The sequence below is a fragment of the Carassius auratus genome, chromosome 9 (assembly GCF_003368295.1).
Source record: "Carassius auratus strain Wakin chromosome 9, ASM336829v1, whole genome shotgun sequence".
Classification (NCBI taxonomy): domain Eukaryota; kingdom Metazoa; phylum Chordata; class Actinopteri; order Cypriniformes; family Cyprinidae; genus Carassius; species Carassius auratus.
The window spans coordinates 36,569,831-36,590,018 of NC_039251.1; the positions used below are offsets into that span (position 1 = coordinate 36,569,831).

At 35.3% G+C, this 20,188-nt stretch overlaps 1 protein-coding gene across 2 annotated transcripts in view; it reads left to right on the forward strand.

Moving 5' to 3' along the window:
- The window catches only part of LOC113109162 (kalirin-like), a 200,650-nt gene that overhangs the window by 92,404 nt on the left and 88,058 nt on the right, over positions 1-20,188 (forward strand). For both annotated transcript variants that reach the window (XM_026272756.1, XM_026272757.1), the window contains exons 10-13: positions 2,806-2,928; positions 10,854-11,045; positions 16,158-16,327; positions 19,710-19,884. In XM_026272756.1, the coding sequence (XP_026128541.1) occupies positions 2,806-2,928; positions 10,854-11,045; positions 16,158-16,327; positions 19,710-19,884 (660 nt within the window). The remainder of the gene's footprint in view (positions 1-2,805; positions 2,929-10,853; positions 11,046-16,157; positions 16,328-19,709; positions 19,885-20,188) is intronic.

Here is a 20,188-nt window from a genome sequence, read left to right on the forward strand (position 1 = left end):
TGTTCTTTTTTAGAGCTTGAGAGTCAACATTCTGCTAAACATTGGTCTTTATATTCTTTTAGGAGGAATGCTCATTTCTGCATGAGCTGTTTCTTTTTAAAACACTCTTGTGTCTGTTGGCATTCAACACACTGTTCCCTAGAGCTCTTCCTGTGCCCCAGTCTGTGCCCGTTGGGGTTAGTGGTGAATTGGCTGTGGTTAGAAGTGGGTCATGAGGTTATCAGCAGAACACACGAGTGCTCTTGACTCGATTACCTGGGAAACCATGATAACTGCTGTGAATGAGGGCTGTGAGTCATAGCGAGACAGACTGCTTTACACCCATGAGATCCTGGTCCACTGCTATCAGTCTGACATTATACATGTATATCTTAGAGTCGCTCTTTTATACACATACTTAAATTTTCCTGTGTTTTTCTGGTAGAGGTCAAAATGGTTTCTTGCCATTTATTTTAGACCAATGTGTCAGACAAGTTTCTTTATGAAAATGTCATCATTTACAACATTCAGTTGCAATTATTTGGGCAACCCCAAGGGTAAATTAGGTCTTCTTCTTCTGCTTAGTTTCAATTAAATAGATCAATTTAGTTATTTAGTTAGTTACAAATTTCAGGTTAGTATAACTATACATTTAGTTGAAGAGTCTTTCTGCTAATCTGAAATTGCTTTTATGCATCTACTGTACATCCCTAATCCTAACCTATACCTAATCAAATGAAAAATTAAAAAAAGTATTTTTATATCACAATTCTACGTTTATATCTTACAAATCTAAAAATTTTCCCCTCACAATTCTGAGAAAGAGAGAGAGAGAGAGAGAAAAAGAATTCCGAGATATTACAGAACTGCTAGATGTAAAGTCATAATTTTGAGAAAAATTTCAAAATAGTGAGATGCAAACTGCAAGTCAGAATTGTGAAATGTAAATTCCCAATTATGGGTTTGTAACTTAGAATTATGATATATAAGCTCAGAACTGTGAGGGAAAAAAAGTGGGAATTGTAAGATATTCCAAAAAAAGTCAGAAGAAATAAAAGGTTGCAACTATCTTTTTTATGTTGTATAAGTAAGCTATCATAATTTTAAACCAATTTTTTTACAAAGATTTTTCCTTATCATCATCTTGGACATCATTATTTGTTTTCCCCTAAAACAGGAGAAATTGTAGCAGTTCTGAATGTTTACTAAATACTCCAATCTGTTCAGTTTATTATGTATTTTCCTTGATTATTCCTAGTACTTGATTATTATCATAATTTTGATTTGCTTTATGTAAACAGCCATTACAAACACAATCAATAGTTCAATGAAGACAGCACAGATTTCTGGAGTCAATCATCTTGCAAGTCACAATGACTGATGGTCGTACACAAATGCCTGATTGTTATTGAATTATAAGTTTATTTATTTGGCCAAGCAGGTGTTTGGACTGATTGATGTAATGGGTGCCATCTGTGAACTTCAGACTGTTGCCTTGAGCAGCCGTATCCTGTGATGGACTCATCACGCAGAGCTATATTTATCTCATCAGTCTCTGTTAATGTGCGTGTGAAAGAAGGAAGCTGTTTTTAGAACATGTACTGGATGCTTTAATCAATTTAGCCGAAACAAGAACTCATTGACGCAATGAACACGCAAATACGCAAGTGTAGTAGAAGAACCACAGATACCATGACTGTAACTTGAAAAAGTGGTCAGATTCTTTGTGGTAATTCCTAAAGAAAAAAGAAAAAAGAAACTGTAGATACATATCGGTTTTATTATTTAACTAACCCATAAGAGCAGACCTTTTTGTTTATGTTTTACACCTAGGTACCTGCATAAAAAAAATAAATAAAAAAAAAACACTTATGAGATTAATTTGAAAGTTTCTCCCTAAACACCAATGAGAACAAATTGAGACTTTTACTTCTCAGATCTTTCTCTGGGAGGAAAATAGCCCACTAATATTGTCTCCTCTAGAGTTCAGGAGAAGGATTATAAAGTAAAGGATATCTATTTAGAGGTTTTACATTTAAATGTATTCATTTTGCTTTAGACATGCTAAATTGAGCAGCAATTGTTGGATCATCAGGATAGAATGAGAGGTAGAGTTGAGTCTCATTAGCATAGCAGTGATATGAAAAGCCATGTTTTTGAATGACAGAAACTAGTGATGCCATGTAGACAGAGAAGAGAAGTGGTCCAAGAACTGAGCCCTGAGGTACCCCAGTAGTTAGATGTTGTGACTTATATGCCTCACCCCTCCAAGTTACTGTACCTTAAGGGAATCTAGGAGAAATATAAAAGACAAAGTTGACATGTAACTTAATCTAAACTGACAACTGCATTATGTCTTCTTTTTATGCGTATATAAATACATACAGTATATACATAAATACACTAAAAGTAAACAGTTTGTTCTTTGATTATATATTTTCAACCTTTTCTCAGTGTTTAATTTGAGATTGGCAGCAGTACTGGAGCTCTACATGTTGATTGTGTTGTCTGATTGACAGTTGTCACTCTAATCAGAGGATGTTTTTGGAGTAATGTTCTTGGTAAAACACTGTCCTTAGGGATAAAGATAAAGCATCTTTAAATCACTTTTGGACAGAAGACCAATGCTGATTGATCACTCTCTCTTCATATACCACTGAGAGTATACGAGCAGTCACAGGAACTGAGCATTAGCCTGTTTGTGTGTTTTCCTAAATAACCGCCTTTCTATGTGTCACATCAGTATGTGTCTCTTTCAGCTCTGTGTTGTTGTTGTTGTTGTTTTTTTCACGCTCTGAATGGATTGTTTGTGTTTGTATGTTGCAGGTTATTGACTGGATAGAGAATCATGGAGAAGCTTTCCTCAGTAAACACACAGGTGTGGGCAAATCCCTGCACAGAGCCAGAGCACTGCAGAAACGCCACGATGACTTTGAGGAGGTGGCACAGGTGAGATATCAGCCGCATTTGATCAGATTCATCCAAACCAGACATATTCAAGGCAGTCATCATTCTCATCTAAACCACTTATTTTTAGATTGAAAGTCCTGACATTTGCCAAATATGGTAACCCATAATCAGATCTGGTGCTCTGCATTTAACACATCCAAGTGCACACACAGCAGTGAGTAGGGAACACACTGTGAACACAAACCTGGAGCAGTGGGCAGCTATAGATCCAGCGCCCGGAGAGCAACTGGGGGTTCAGTATCTTGCTCAAGGGCACTTCAGCCATGGGTATTGAGGGTGGAAGAGAGCACTGTTCATTAACTCCCCCCGCCCCAACTACAACTCATGCCATCACCGAGACTCAAACCTGTGACCTTTAGGTTGCAAGTCCAACTCTAACCATTAGGCCACCGCTGCCCCATCATTGTTAGATCCATCCAAAAACAGTCAAATACAGAGTTTATCAGACAATGTGTGCAGTACCAGCAGGCCTCAGTGGCACAGCAGCACATCCATTAAACAGGTTTAAAAAAGGATCTTCAAAACTTTCCATTGTCTATTATCAATAGTAGTGATGCACTGAAATGAATTTTTACACCAAACACCAAAAATGAAATAAATGTATCTGATTTTTATTTTTTATTTTTTATTTAATAGTCAATTAAGTAATCACGTTTATTTAACAGACAACCCTGAAATAACAAGTAAAAAGTAATATATAAATGTTTCAATTGAAATGAAAACTCAGATTAACATGGAAGAGACGTAATTTATCGCTTATCATGGTGTGCCTAGTTTAGTCACAGTCTAACAGTACAACTGGAATCAGATGCTGACAAATGTAAGCCTGAGTCTTATGTATCTCACTAGCACACATCTGCTGTGACTTCTGCCATTCAAATACATTGTTTCTATCATGAGCATTTCCCATACTGCATAAATCTCAAACAGACCCCACTAGCCACAAGAAGACAATCCTCTCGATAATTACAGGAAGAGTCTTTTAGTGTCTGTCCCTTTAGTGACATTTTCTCAAATTATGTTGTGAAGATGTCAGCATATGCAACGGTGGTAGCGCAGCGAACATAAGAGCTTCAGAGGACAGCACACACTTCAGCTCCATCAAAAGAGCTTCACAGATGGTTTCCTTTACTGGATGGGCCATGAGTTCAGAAGATATTGTATACTATGACTATAATACTAGTCGCTTTTTGGGTTTGCAAAAGAGATATGTATTTTCAGGCTGTTGCTTCTAAGTTGCACTCAAGACAAAGGCCAACTAAACCTATTTGAATGTTGATTTTATTGGTACAAGCCTCCCTAATTTTGTATTGTTGAACAAAGAAAGCAACTGGACTACTGGACTTGTTGATTCTCCTTTTTATGGCTAGTATAGCAGGATGATGCATTAAGGACATATTTCACACTATTCTATATTTTTAGTTCACTTATAATATTAGTCAAGGTTTATAGCACTAAAACAGCCGTAATTCAGTTAGTCATGACTATTATACACCACTTACTGACCCTAAGAATTAAAAAATCCTGTTTTTGCTGCTGTAACATTAAGACTTCTGTATGTAAACAATCTCTATTGTGATTGGATAACCTCGACGTTCTAGTGTCATTGTACTCTTTTGCAGTCAAGATCCCCAAGTCAAAATACATTCATTTTCTATGGTGAAACTGATTTTTAGTCTTTCAAAAGAGACTTACCATAAGCTATTAAATTAAATATTATTTGCCATCATATAAGTATTATTATCATTATTACATTTATTCAGTGAGGATGGATTAAATTGATCAAAAGAAACATCAAACATATTTTTAATGTTTTTTATTTTATTTTTATTTTTATTTGACATTGATTATAATAAAAAAATATATATATATATTGAGCTGCAATTAGAATCAATTGTAAAGGATCATGAAGACTGGAGTAATGATGCTGAACATTCAGCTTTAACATCACAGGAATAAATTACATTTCAAAATATTTTTAAAAAAATCGCTTTTTTTTTTTTTTTTTTTTTATTATAAATGCAGCCTTTGCGAGCATAAGAGACTTTGTTCACACATTAGTTTATGTGACTAATTCTCACTATTAACTATTAACCTATGACTTTTGCCTCAATAAACTTCGAGTTTGCTGCATATTAATAGTTAATACGATACTTTTAAGTCGTTAAGTTTAGGTATGGTTTAGGATTAATGGCACTAAAATATTGTCATGCAGAATAAATAATATGTGCTTTATAAGTGCTAATAAACAGCCAATATTCTAGTAATATGCATGCTAATAAGCAGCTAGTTAATAGTGAGAATTGGTCCCTAAACTAAAGTTTTACTGAGACAAATTGTAAGCCATGTTGACCAAATTACCAGTGAAGAACTACATAACCCATAATCTAAAATTAACCATTCGGGGTGTTTTCGCAACTTTAATTACAACTCTCAACTTGTAGTTAGAAGCACAGTTTGATGCGGACATCAAGAGATTATGCTTGATGACATGACATGATTAATTAGTAGAAGTTAATACTTCACCACATGTACATGCATAATATAATCAATCATAGTTCTATATTGTTGAACCGATGTGGTTTGAATGACAGAGATGTGACCATGTTCGGGAAAAAGTTATGACCAGCTAGTTAGTTTCTACAGCGATGCATCGTCCTACACTTGTTAAGCAGTAAATTACTTCATTGTACGGGAAACAGAAAATGTTAGAATCTTACTACTCAATGCTTCCATGTACAAACCTGACTCCAAAAAAGTTGGGACAGTGTACAAATTGTGAGTAAAAAAGGAATCAAATAATTTAGAAATCTCATAAAGTTATATTTTATTCACAATAGAATATAGATAACATATCAGATGTTGAAAGTAAGACATTTTGAAATGCCATGCCAAATATTGGATTATTTTGGATTTCATGAGAGCTACACATTCCTAAAAAGTTGAGACAGGTAGCAATAAGAGGCTGTAAAAGTTAAATGGGCTCAGGAATACTTCCAGAAAACATTGTTTCTGAACACAATCCACAGTGTCATTCACTGTTGCCGGCTAAAACTCTATAGGTCAATAAAGAAGCCATATCTAAACATGATCCAGAAGCACAGGTGTTTTCTCTGGGCCAAGGCTCATTTAAAATGGACTGTGGCAAAGTGGAAAACTGTTCTGTGGTCAGACGAATCAAAATTTGAAGTTCTTTTTGGAAAACTGGGATGCCATGTCATCTGGACTAAAGAGGACCAGGACAACCCAAGTTGTTATCAGCACTCAGTTCAGAAGCCTGCATCTCTGATGGTATGGGGTTGCATGAGTGCGTGACATGGGCAGCTTACACATCTGGAAATGCACCATCAATGCTGAAAGGTATTTCCAAGTTCTAGAACAACATATGCTCCCATCCAGACGTCATCTCCTTCAGGGAAGACCTTGCATTTTCCAACATGACAAACCAGGACCACATACTGCATCAATTACAACATCATGGCTGTGTAGAAGAAGGATCCGGGTACTGAAATGGCCAGACTGCAGTCCGGATCTTTCACCCATAGAAGACATTTGGTGCATCATAAAGAGGAAGATGCGACAAAGAAGACCTAAGACAGTTGAACAACTAGAAGCCTGTATTTGACAAGAATGGGACAACATTCCTATTCCTAAACTTGAGCAGCTTGTCTCCTCAGTCCCCAGACGTTTGCAAACTGTTATAAAAAGAAGAGAGGATGCCACACAGTGGTAAACATGGCCTTGTCCCAACTTTTTTGAGATGTGTTGATGCCATGAAATTTAAAATCAACTTATTTTTCCTTTAAAATAATAAATGTTCTCAGTTTAAACATTTGATATGTCATCTATGTTGTATTCTGAATAAAATATTGAAATTTGAAACTTCCACATCATTGCATTCTGTTTTTATTCACAGTTTGTACAGTGTCCCAAATTTTTTGGAATCGGGTTTGTACAAACTAGACAAATTTGAATAGATCTCACACTTTTTGTCATTTTAAATAGGATTAGATCCTGCTGAACTGATATTTTTTAAACAAAGTGGTGTTAAATATATAGCACGATATTAATCTGACAGCGCACCGAAGAGATGAAGATCACTGGACGCTAAGACCTGCCTCTCACATCCTCATAATTCCCCTGAGAATAATTCATAATATCCCAGATGACAGATCGTGAGTCTCAGTGTCATGAGAAGGGCTCGAGACAATCTGACTCCGTCTAAATAAGCCAAAGGGATTTGTTTTGGCTCAGCCATTATTGGAAACCAGCGAGACATATGCAGCTTTTGTTATTCTGACATAATATCCAAGAACAGACTGATGAAGATGAAGAGCTGAGACTAAAACACCTCTAGACATTTTCAGGCCAAATGCTGCTGGAGTGAGTGATTCATGTCTAATTTGTCTTAGTTATGTACGTGTGTTTGTGTGTGTGTCATCAAGAGGAAATCAGGAATGTTGCATATACTGTATAATAGATTTTTAGTGCTATTAACACCAAACCAATCCCTAGTGTATTTTAAAGCTGCAATATATCACTCGATGTGGAAAAAACAGTCGCTAGTTCTCAGCTTTTTTACTGTAATATTATTAGACAAGTTTATGGATTACTGTATGTACAGAAAACGAAGGAAAAATGAAGATTCACTTCATCAATCAACTTATCAAAGATGGTACAGAAAGAAGATAGCACTGACTCAGTAACACCTATATTACAGGATTAAAGGAGTTATGCAAATCTTCTAACATCGTGATGTAGACATGTGGGGGTGTGTTAGAATGAGCCGTTTTAGGAAGGTGTGGTTGACTCTTAACTTTTAAAAAATGTATAAAGTCTCTTTGGATTTGAGACTTTAGGCTTTGCAACTTTACAGATCTCACTCCATAAAGAAAGGAAAAATCGAAGTTAGGACTATGGTTAGGTTTAAGGTTACTTGTGTGCAATTATGCATAATTAATTACTATTATAATATTAAAGGCAGGGTAGGTAAAACATGTATAAAAAACTTTTTTTCCAAATGTGTTTAAACTTTATTTATATATCAATACATAATTAAAATGTAAGTACTCTGAAAAAGAAAGTATAAAAATCGAGTGTCTGTAGACCTCTAACGACTGTTTTAAAGACAGCTCATTATTTCCATTCACACCACCCCCTCCCTTCTGGGCGCCTTCTAAAGCCACGCCCCCAAAACACATGAACGCGCGACTCCGACCACTGAGCTGGAAGACGCATTATTTACCTGAGACGAGCGGAGAGGAAGGAGCAGAGTGCATGTAGTGAAATCATGTCAGAATCACATGTAATAAAAATAACTTTATAATTATGAAGATAAACAAACAAGATGTATTTTAGTACTCACTATCAAGCTAGCATATTGATATTGGTAAAGTTTAAAATATATATTTTTTGATTCGCTAATGAGCTAGTTATCTATAAGGCAAAGCTAAAAACAGGTTGCATGATACACGTTTTTCCATTACCATCATTTACACTGTGATGAAGATGAATTTCGTGTAAGATTCATAACATATACGTTGTTCTGCATGTAAGAGTTTCCATGATGAAAGCATTGTTGACTCTGATGAGGACTACACTCCAGAGGCAAGTACCGCATCGTCAGCTCGAGGACAGGTCCGGGGTCGAGGGCGAAGCAGAGGAGGTCGTGCAAGAGGCCGTGCAACTAGGGTCCGAGGAAGTAGAGGCCGAGGACGGGGTGGTCGAAGTGCAGGGCAGGGCAAGGAGCACTTGAGTTCCCTCAGTTCCAGCCATCGCTGGAAAGGCACGCCGATATTAACTCGCGTTTTATTTCTTTGTTTATCCAAAGACTTTTTGTTCATTGCCTTTTCTTGTACTGTTACTGTCTTCCTTTTTTTGCCTGGTTTGCCTTCACTAACTGCATAGGCCGGTACAGTGAATTTTGCTTGCTGTTTCTCTGCCATTGTTTTGGTATTCCTAGGATCCGTGCCTCTTGAATTCCTCAAATCAAACGTGCGTACGCAAGTGGGCAGGTCATGTGTGGAAAAAGGGTGGTTGCCATGGTTGCGAGAGAGTGACAGTCGCCTAAGCCAATCCTATGTTTCGTGCCGAAAGGAAATAATGAGCTGTGTTTAATACAGATTAAACGGTCTAGAGTCACTCGATTTTTATACTCTTTTTATCAGAGTACTTACATTTTAATTATGCATTGATATAAATAGAAAGTTTAAACAAATTTGGAAGAAAGTTGTTTATAAATTTCTTACCTACCCTGCCTTTAAGTACATGTAACATGTTACCAAAAACACTTATGTTATAAACTTGAGAGAAAATAACTCTGAACTATTATATCTGCAAGGCTGTATTCATGCGTACTCAGCTAATATTTGCCAGTGAAACAGATTCAATCTCTCACAAGAAATGAAATGTTGTAACTGTGTTTAATGAAGGATTGAAACCCTCTGGAGCTGTGAATGTGTTGCCGTTCTCCACAGTCACAGCAGGTGAATACATATGTTATTATCTCATGTTAATTAGCGACCTCTCCTGACAGCGCCTTACCTTGTGTCTCACAGAGAGGAACAGTGGGGTCTAGATGCTCCTTTTCCAGCAGCCAGTGCGCTTCTATGCCTCTGTTTTTGGCTGTGTTAGGGCCACAGGGTGATAATCCATGATAAATGCTAGTTCTGATGGGGTTCGTGCTGATTGTCCTTGTGAGGCATTAAATGTGTCTTGGCTTTTCGGCAATGCTGTAGCATAGGGACCAATTCTTACTATTAACTAGTTGCTTATTAGCATGCCAATTAATAATATAGTCGTTGTTTATTAGTACTTATAAGACACATATTCTGGATGACTGTATTCAACGTCCATAATCCTATTTAATATCCTATTTTAATGCCAGAAGGCTTTAATCTGGACATGTAGCTATATGTAAAAATTAAATTAAATTACAAATTTAATAAAATCTACGCATTTAGCAGACGCTTTTATCCAAAGCGACTTACAGTGCATTCAGGCTGTCAATTTTTAAATGTGTTCACGGGGAATCGAACCCCCAACCTTGCACTTGATAAAGCAATGCTCTACCAATTGAGCTACAGGAACACTGTATATGTATATGTACAGTTAGGTCAATACTCTGTATATATTTGGACACAAGCACAATTTTTATTATTTTAGCTGTTTGTCAAAACATATTCAAGGTATACAGTTGTATAATGAATATGAGCTTAATGTGATTAATAGAAAGTTTGAAAGAACAGCTTTCGTTGAAATACAATTTTGTATCAGTGAAAAAAAAAATATGAGTAAATTATTTTAATTACTGCAAGAACTTATGAGTAGGGCTGCACGATGTGTCGTTTAAGCATCGATATCGCGATGTACGAATCCACGATAGTCACATTGCAGGATGTGCGATGTAGGCTGTCGTAGTTGATCCGTTATTCATTAATTGTATGGGCAGCTGCTCCCCGGCCCTCGACGAATGTGATTCGCGGAGAGCGCGCGAGAGAGAGATCAGGAAAGAGAGAGAGCACGAAAGAGAGAGTGCGCGAGACAGCGAGCGCGAGAGAGAGAGAGAGAGGGAAAGAGAGAGAGAGAGAGAGAGCGCGACAAACAACAAGAGCGCTGTCTTGCTCTCTCTCCCTAGCATATATTAATCAATTGACACGATGGTGTCGAATCATTTAAAATGAGAATGTAAATCTGCTCATCCCATTTTTGTTTGTAAGAAAAAATTAGACTAGATTTCATATCGCAATATATATCGCAGAAAACAAAAATATTGCAATGTCATTTTTTCCCAATATCATGCAGCAATCTGCATTGTATAAAGCACTATCTAATGAAATGTATCTGTATCTGAATGTAAAGATTCATTGATCGAGTTTTGCCTTTTCTTCTCTCTCCCGGACCAGAACACCTACACTAATGCAGATAAACTCCTGGAGGCGGCCGAGCAGTTGGCCCAGACGGGCGAGTGTGACCCCGAGGAGATCTATAAGGCGGCGCGGCACCTGGAGGTCCGGATCCAGGACTTCGTCAGGAGAGTGGAACAAAGAAAACTCTTGCTGGACATGTCCGTCTCCTTCCACACGCACACTAAAGAGGTAAGACTGACACACATGCCAGGTGGATTACAGAGGAATGCTGGGAGGTTTTGCTGAGCAGTGCCAGATGTGCTAGAAGACCTATCCAGATGCCAATCAGGACCTTGTGTGAAATGTTAAATGCGTTTGCCATTACGTAATTCATGACATGTTTAAGGCACTTTGCTGAAGCAGTCAATAGCCGTGATTATTAGTGATTTATTATGCAGTAATGTGACATCACGCTACATCCATCACCTCATGCACCCTGCGTTTGAGAAGGACAGAGAGTGTAAATATGTTGGAGGGTTAAGTGGCACAATCCATCTTTCTGGGGGGGTTTGGTGCTGCGCTTGTCTCATGGAGCTCTAGCGTGAGCTATAGTTTTGTTGATGTATGGTGATCGTAGGAGTGTGTTTTTCTCACGACTGACTCTCATGTCCTGATATCACTCGCTCTCTCTGTGGAGACTAAGATCTTGTAAAACACTAATTTATTTCAAGGTGAATAACAACATGCTTAATGTATGCTTATGCATAAGCATCCTTACTGAATACAAGTTTTCCTCTCTATTAGAATTCATTCTAATATGCTGATTTGGTGCTCAAGAAATATGTCTTATTAAGGGTTCATTCTTTTATATTTTCATAATAGACTTAATGAAGTTCATTGATTTAGTTCTCACTCAGTAAGTATCAACTTTAGCCCTATTCAGATGGTAATTGTTCCTCATGTGGATGTCTGTAAAAATTAATTAACATGGCACCTCAGCTATAAAACTCAGTTTCTTATAAATATCAAACTTGGATTCAGTAACACAGTAAAGATGCAAGTTGTGTGATCCTATGAGGACTGCACTGCTCACGTGGCCAGTCACATTATTATCTGCTTTAATAAAAATATCATATGAAATAATGAGAATAAATGGATATTTAATAATATCCTATTAATTAATTAATTATACAATCTTCTGTTTAAAAAAATGAAAATAGATATGCTATAGTTAATGGTGAGAGAGAAACCCCAACATCCTTGATTCGGAGCGCAATAAAATCACAGAATAACTCCTGTAAATGTTAAAAATAGTTTGCATCCCCATGATAAACAATTACTGTCTGAATCGGGTTTTGTTTCTGAGTGCTCAGAGTGCTTATTTGTCATATGGTGTAGCATATGAAAATAGAAAGATAGTATTTGCCAGTTTTAATATTTATTTATCTTTTTACATTTTTATGTAATACATAAGTTATTACCTTATAATAAATCAAATAACTGTAGTTCTAGTAAGTGGTACACATGTAAGACTCGGCCTTGCTCATTAGCTGCTATCTGTTTGGATTTTTTTTGTTTGGTTAAATGTGTTACAGTAGTGTTTATACTCAACACATTCCATTTCACAGCTGTTTGTGTGTGTTGAGAGTAAAAAGCGCTACATTATATGAGCTGAGACTAACATCAGCGGTTCTTGGCTAAAAGAGGTTCTCCTGCAGGCCAAACATTTACAATGTTTCACACTGGCCTGGAGAGTTTCTCCACCGTCCTACTGAAAGAGGTCATAGCACAGGCCCTCAGAAGTGCTCAGGTTTAGCAGCATTCCAGAAACACTTCATTTCAGCCGGGAAACCCACACACATTCTTAAGATCAGTGTGAGGTGAAGGCAGACTCTGTAAATGGTTTAGACACAGAACAAACTCAGCAGGCATATTATACTTGAGCAGTTGTATAATATAGCTTGATAGTACACATACACTGTAAAAAATGACCATGGATTTAACAGTAAAAAGCTGTAAAAATGCTACAGTAAAAATCCGTTCAATGATTAACAGTAAATTTCCCTACTATTTATGGTGAAAAACTTTTTGGGAAATTACATGCTATTTTACAGTAGAATACCATTTTTGGAATTAAAAAATAATGTATAATTTACAGTAAATAACTGTAAATTTACATTCCCAGAGTTCCCTGCATTTCAAATTTGATGTTTGTTTTTTGTTTTTCTAATAACTGATTCTTCTTATTTTTATTTTATTTTATTTTATTTATTTTTCTCATCGGTTGACTACATTAGGGTTGTATGTTACATCTAATGTTGTTAAATGAATGTTTATTGCATTATTAAAGTTTCATGTGTGTCACCATGATGGTGTTCAGTGTTTGTGTGAATGACACTGTGCACCTTCTATATATTTTATTATTTAAAAGCTGCTTGTGATAGGCTGTGGTTCACCGTGTGACTCTCATCAGCACCTGGTTTTGGAGATTATTAGTGTATTACAAAGTTGCAAAACAGATTTCATTACTTCAGTAGATTGGTGTATTTACATTGTATCTGTTAATTAAATTATGGTATTTAACTGTAAATTTAAGGTAAAACCGTAAAACCAAAAATGTTGCTACCATACGTATATATATATATATATATATATATATATATATATATATATATATATATATATATATATATATATATATATATATATATATATATATATATATATTCTGGCAACCACTGCTGCCGTTTTTTTTTTTTTTTAACCCAAATTTAACATTTTTTTTACAGTGTACATATTTCAGGTTTATGCTAGATAGTTTTGTGTCTGAACAAAATATAATGATTTCATGTTCCTTAAAATGGGTCATGAACTAAGAAATCAAATCTCCCTTCATCTTTTATAACAGGTCATTGTAGTAAAACAGCTTATATTGAAGCCAGTCTTGCAAAATCACAGCTTGTGGAATGTGCCACTTTATGACTTAATAGTGTGGATAAACACCAGCTCCGCAGAGGAAGATCAGCGCCTGCTTCTACATCACTGCCTGTTTAGCCCCACCCACTAATTCGACATCACTGCCTGTTTAGCCCCACCCACCAATTCGAAATTACCGCCTGTTTAGCCCCACCCACCTATTCTACATCTATAACAATTATATATATATATATATATATATATATATATATATATATATATATATATATATATATATATATATATATATATATATATATACATTAGGTTTATAATTTCCAGCTGCAATGGAAATAACCCTTTTTTATCTTGTGGTTCTGCTTCAGTGGTCTCCTAGCAATCTGAAGTGTATTTTTAATTCATAATGTGACCAGATTGCCCACAGATACAGTTACTATGGAAACCACAGGGATGGCAACATCACATTCGTGCTTTTTAACTCTAGTAACCCTTTAAGAGAGGCATGCCATGTCAACTGTGTTTGAAACCAATGTAAAGAGAAATGAACTCTTGAAGTGGCATGCAGGCCATGTTTATTTCTGTAAGGAATCCCTGTATGTCCTTGCTGTGTGGTTTGATTTAATGTATCCATTGTGTTTAGCTTTACCCTTACGTGGGCGATTTCCTGCATTCTAAAGCTTGTCGTATGCATTGCTGTTCAGAGCTCTCGTGTGTGATTCACATGAAAAATATTCCTGCGTGTGTCTCAAGCCGCTGTTGGGGGAATCATCTATCATAAATATCACATCCTCCTGCAGAGCTGCTCTACGCCTGCAACATGTTAAAGCTAAACACGAACAGCCTCCTCACGGTAGATTTGGAAAGGCCTTATTCATCATTACAGGCTCTCGATCTGCATCTGGCAGAGCTGATGTTCCCACGCTCATGGAGAATCTGGGAATGTCAGGGATTGATCGGAAATTCTTAAAACATCATGAGAATTCTATACTCTTATCAAATAATCACGAGCGTCATGGCAATTCATTGTTCAAAGGTGTAAACACTGTGAAGGGAAATGTGTGTTTATCAAACATGCCTGTGTGACTGATATTCTCTGGTCCTGTTCAGTAACTCAATCCATTAGCAAGATTGGCTCCATGAGTTGTTTCTCATAAGTGAATTAATTGCGGGCAAAATTAATTCAAAGCATTTTAATTCCTCCTCATGGAACAGTGAGAATGTGTTAACAGAACCGTCAAAAGCAGCACAAAGGTGACATACGTTTATTTATAGGGGAACCCCAATCGTGGCACTCGCTGCATCAGTTCTGGCGGTTTTTGCTCATTCTTGATTTAAAAGAAAATGCACACAAATTGTCATGATATTGGCTCATGAAACTGTATATGTTATGATATGATTATTTGGACATTATTTGGAATTAAATGTAGGGGTCCCTTCTTTCTTCTTCACTTCTGCTTATCAAGGCTAAACATATTTATTTATTTATTTATTTATTTATTTATTTATTTAACCAAATACACCATTCAAATAGTTGGGGTTATTATGCATAAATAAATAAATAAATAAATAAATTATAACAAAACCAACAGGGTTTCATAAAATTGGTAAAATTGTAAATACTTGTATAGCGCTACATCACTGCTACATCATGACATCATTGAATCAAAAATGAACTGACTTTAACTGGAAAACTGACTTTTTTTTTTTTGTATTCTCTTTGTGTATTATCAGCACGATTGTTTCCTGTTTAAGGTAAAGGTGGCTTGACTTAAAAGCTTCAAAAGCTTTCTGCTTTAAATAAATACAATCTATTTCATTAAAACTGTTTCCAATATTATTAATAAAAATAACTATTATTAATAACTGAGCAACAATAACAATTGATAATAGTAGCAGTGCACCAAATGATTTCCGAAGGATCAAACCAGCAACCTTATGTGTCCTGCACTGACCTGGAAACACGACACAACACAGCACTCCAGTGTTTGAGGGAATTTGGTTCTGGTTTTTAATGAACTCTCTGAATCATTTCTATACTGTTTAATCTTTTAGACTGATATGTTAAAAATGGAAGCAGCTTGAGTAATGAGAGCGTATATTTCTGGCTGCTTTCTAATATTGGATTCAGGACAGATTATTGTTAGATGAGCGTTATAATCTGTGCAGACAGGTCACTCCATCTCTGTAGAGAAGTTTAGAAACTTTTTTTAGGTCTTTGCCGGCGTAAGTGTGTTTCTGTGCTTGTATTTGGGTCAGGTTTGGACTCCACTGTAGAGAATAAATGTTAAATAAAAAGACAACTAAATAAAATACTTAAGTCTCAATGAAAATATAAATGCGCATTATATTTAGGAGGAATATCATGAGGAAATACTGTCACTGAAAGCCTGTGCATGTGTTGATGTGTATATATGTGTGTTTCAGTTGTGGACGTGGATGGAAGACCTGCAGAAGGAGCTTCTGGAAGAAGTTTGCTCTGATTCAGTGGATTCGGTTCAGGAGCTGATCAAACAGTTTCAGCAGCAGCAGACGGCCACGCTCGAGGCCACACTCAACGTCATTAAAGAGGGAGAAGACCTAATGCAACAACTCAGGTATCAAACACACACAGTTTCACCCACGAGTTTACACACTTAAAAATACTTTTCAAAATCTCTCTTTAAAAGGCTTTCAAAAAATAGACAAAATAACTTATTTTACACAAATTATCCTGCTCAAATGTTTACATACCCTTGACATAAACCTGTAAAGGCAATGATCAGTATCAATAATCAAATGCGTCTAGACTTTTAAACAGAATTAAATATCTGCACTGTAAAAAAAATTAAGTCAGTACAACAATAAAAAACTTGGTACTAATTTCCCTAAGCTTTTTCTTGTTCACTCAACTTTTGTAAAAAAACAGTTATACTGACTGAAATTAAGTTGTCAGTCATACAAAAAATATTTAATTGGGTTAACTTAAGATTGTTAGTTTTGTGGAGAGGTGCAACTGTTTTTTTAACAAACCTTTTTAAGTTGAGCCAATTCAACATTTTTGGTCTGTAGAACTCAATGTCTGAAGTTGAGTGAACAAAAAAATACTATTGGAAATTGGTACCAACACTGTAAAATCTAATAAGTTGGGCTTACTTAAAAAAAGCATGCAAACCGATTGCCTTGAAAAAACTAAGTAAAGTGAAATAGGAATAGTATGTTGTACTGACAAATGCTTAGTTAGTATATTTAACTTACACAAGAGTTCTAGTAACTAAAAAAGAACTGTAGGGGGTACTTGATCCTTTCATTTAGGTTTACTCATGACTTAGTATAGATACTCACTGACTCCCAGAATGCATTGCGCAGAATAAATTATGCAGTTGCTTTGTTTTAAAGTTGTTGTTTTTATTTGCCAATTTTATTTGCTGTTTTGTGTCAGCAGTAGCACAACAAAAAGAGGAAATACAATGGCTATAGTTACAATTAATGAATATAAATTTAATTTAATTGTTACCATTGTTGTGATTCATGTGATGAATGTTTAAGTGTGTGTGTGGCTTCAGCATATTACCACTCACTATTTAAGGATTATATAAAAAGCATATCAAGTTATATATGAAAAGTAAAATCTAAAAAAGGTCATTATTAAACACACACAAAAAAAATGCTTTAGTTAAAATATAGGTCATTTTATGAAAGCAACCTATTTATTACTTTTAGTTGAAATCAAATAACTCTGATTTCATGATGCATTTCTCCATTAATAGAGAGAAAAGTTTAGTAACATAAATAAAGTTTCAAGTGCCCAACCAAAGGGGATGCTAATCACTATAATGGTGAGATAAAAACAAAAAAACGGCAATTAGCAACATATTAGTGCACTGCTGCCTCTCACTGGTTTATTAATGTCATTGGTTCCTTTGTGGCTACTTGAATATTTTAAGTAAGTGTCACTCAAAACAGTAAGTAAATTGTTTTATTTGCCTTGAAAGTAGCTGAAACTTAATAAAACCTAGCAAGTATAACAACTAAGTTAAGATAACTAATTTAATCTAAGTAAGGTAAATTATTGGATTTTACAGTGTACAGTAAGTAGCTTATTCTTCAGGGACTGAACTCTGCTGGTGCACTTTTCTCCCAATCCCCAATCAAAAACATGCTTCTAATTCTTTTTAAATGTATGTTTTATTTAAATGTAACACTTCAATAAAAAATAACTCTTCCCTAGGCTAATTGAGTTCTGTTTTGTCTGTACAGCGTATTATGCAAACTAGTGAGATGAGAGCATTGGCGCCCACACCTGTTGTTAAGGAACTTCACAGTAAAAGTCTTCCTCCAACAAATTAATGCTGCCTTCACGTGCTATACCAATTTTCCTCCCGCTTTTGAAATCGTGATTTTCACTTGAGAGGGCGTTCATTTTTTTTTTTTTTTAAATAAACTAGTATTTATCAGAATTCATCAGAATTTCCAGGGTTTACAATATACTGCTGTGCACAATATACTACTACTACTACTACTAATAATAATAATAATATAATAATAATAATAATCATACATTATTATTGTACATTATCTGTACAATATATTATTATTCATACAGTGGCCATGATTTAATTGATAATAATACTATTATTCAATTCAATTCAACTTATTTCCAGACTCAAGGTAAAAAAAATATATATATATATATAATATAATAATAATTATTATTATTATTAACTTTTACAGTTAAACATTAGGTTCATTTAAGTTATTTAAAAAAAAGTGGGAGGGAAGTTTCTAACTTAACTTAAATAAATTGGCAGACGTTTTTTAGGATGAACTTGCAAAACCTTGTTCACAAAACTAAACTTTTTAAGTTTATGGAAAGAAACTTGGTTTAGGTTGAATAAATGTATTAAACATAGTTATACTGACTTTTCCATAGATTTTTGCTGAGCCAACACAACAAAACCAGTAATTTGAACCTTTTTCAAGTTGGGTTTTTTACAGTGTGTAAGCTCAATTATATTTTGTCTTGTTGGATGTACAGGTATGTAAATATATGTAATAGCTTCATTCATACTTTTAAATGTACTTACTATACAGTAAATTATGCATAACTACTTATTAACATAGTTACTTAAAAAGTAACTAACCCTAAACCAAACCCTAGCACTAATCTTAACCCTATAGTATTTGTTTCTGTAATTACACTTGTAACCCAAGTTTAATGACCTTCTATTCATCAGAATATGTAACAGCTTTGAATGGCTGTCAAGAAATATTACTAAATGGTGTAGTTACAGCAGAAGCTTATTGAAATGTGCTCACCTGTCAAACATTGAGCCCTTGAACAACTAGTAAAGTGTATTTACACTTTACACCCGGCAGAAAATTTTATTTTTTAAGTGTGCAGCATTATGAAAAAAATTGTAAAACTTTATTTAAAGGTGTCTTTGTTACGCATGTTACATGAACTTACTAATAAAGTAACAGTAAATTATGCATAATTACATGCAATTAACCCTAAGCTGGACTCTAACCGTATAGTAAGTACATGTAGCTCATTAATATTACTCAGCACTTAAATGTATAATTACAATGTAACAACAACACCTTGTTATTACCCTTAACATGTATGCAACTGTAACACTGTTTTGACAGCATAGCCATATCAATAAAACATCCCATGATACTAGAGTGTCATTTACTAAAGCCATCTGCATTAAGTTACATTCAGGCTCACAGAAAATTCCAGTGATAAGAAGACAGATTGAAAAATAAATGTATGTAAAACTGCCCCAGTTTTTGCAATCAGTTGTAAGTGCATTAGTGCAAATTTGTTTCCAATTTAATTTTATCAAGTCTGTGCTATTTTTTTGTGTTTTACAAACTGTCATAGATATGATGTTAATGAATATTAAGTTGTGTATTTGCCAGAATATTTCTTTAGTATAAGCAAATTGTAATGGATGTAGATTCCCCTAACCACCTAACACACTCTTAACACAGAGATTCAGCGATGAGCAGTAATAAGATGCCTCACACCAGCTCTATCGCTCACATCGAGGGCGTCCTACAGCAGCTAGACGAGGCCCAGGGCCACATGGAGGAGCTCTTCCACGAGAGGAAGATCAAACTCGACATCTTCCTGCAGCTGCGCATCTTTGAGCAGTACACCATTGAGGTGAAGTGTGTGTGTGTGTGCGTGTGTTTGCATGCTAGATTAATCATTTCAATCGTTTTCCCCAGAGATTTAAGAAAAATTAACAAATAGCTCTTGATCTTGAATAAAAACAACTGACTCTGAGATAAAAAAAAAAATATATATATATATATATATATATAAGACCATTTTTAAAAGTGAATATAATACTTATCCCACAAAGCATTGTGAATGATGAAATGGACACGATAGAACCAACCTGTCCTCCAACCAATATGCTTGTATAGGTCTTTTGTCCAAATCCCTGAAATACGACCCATCAGAG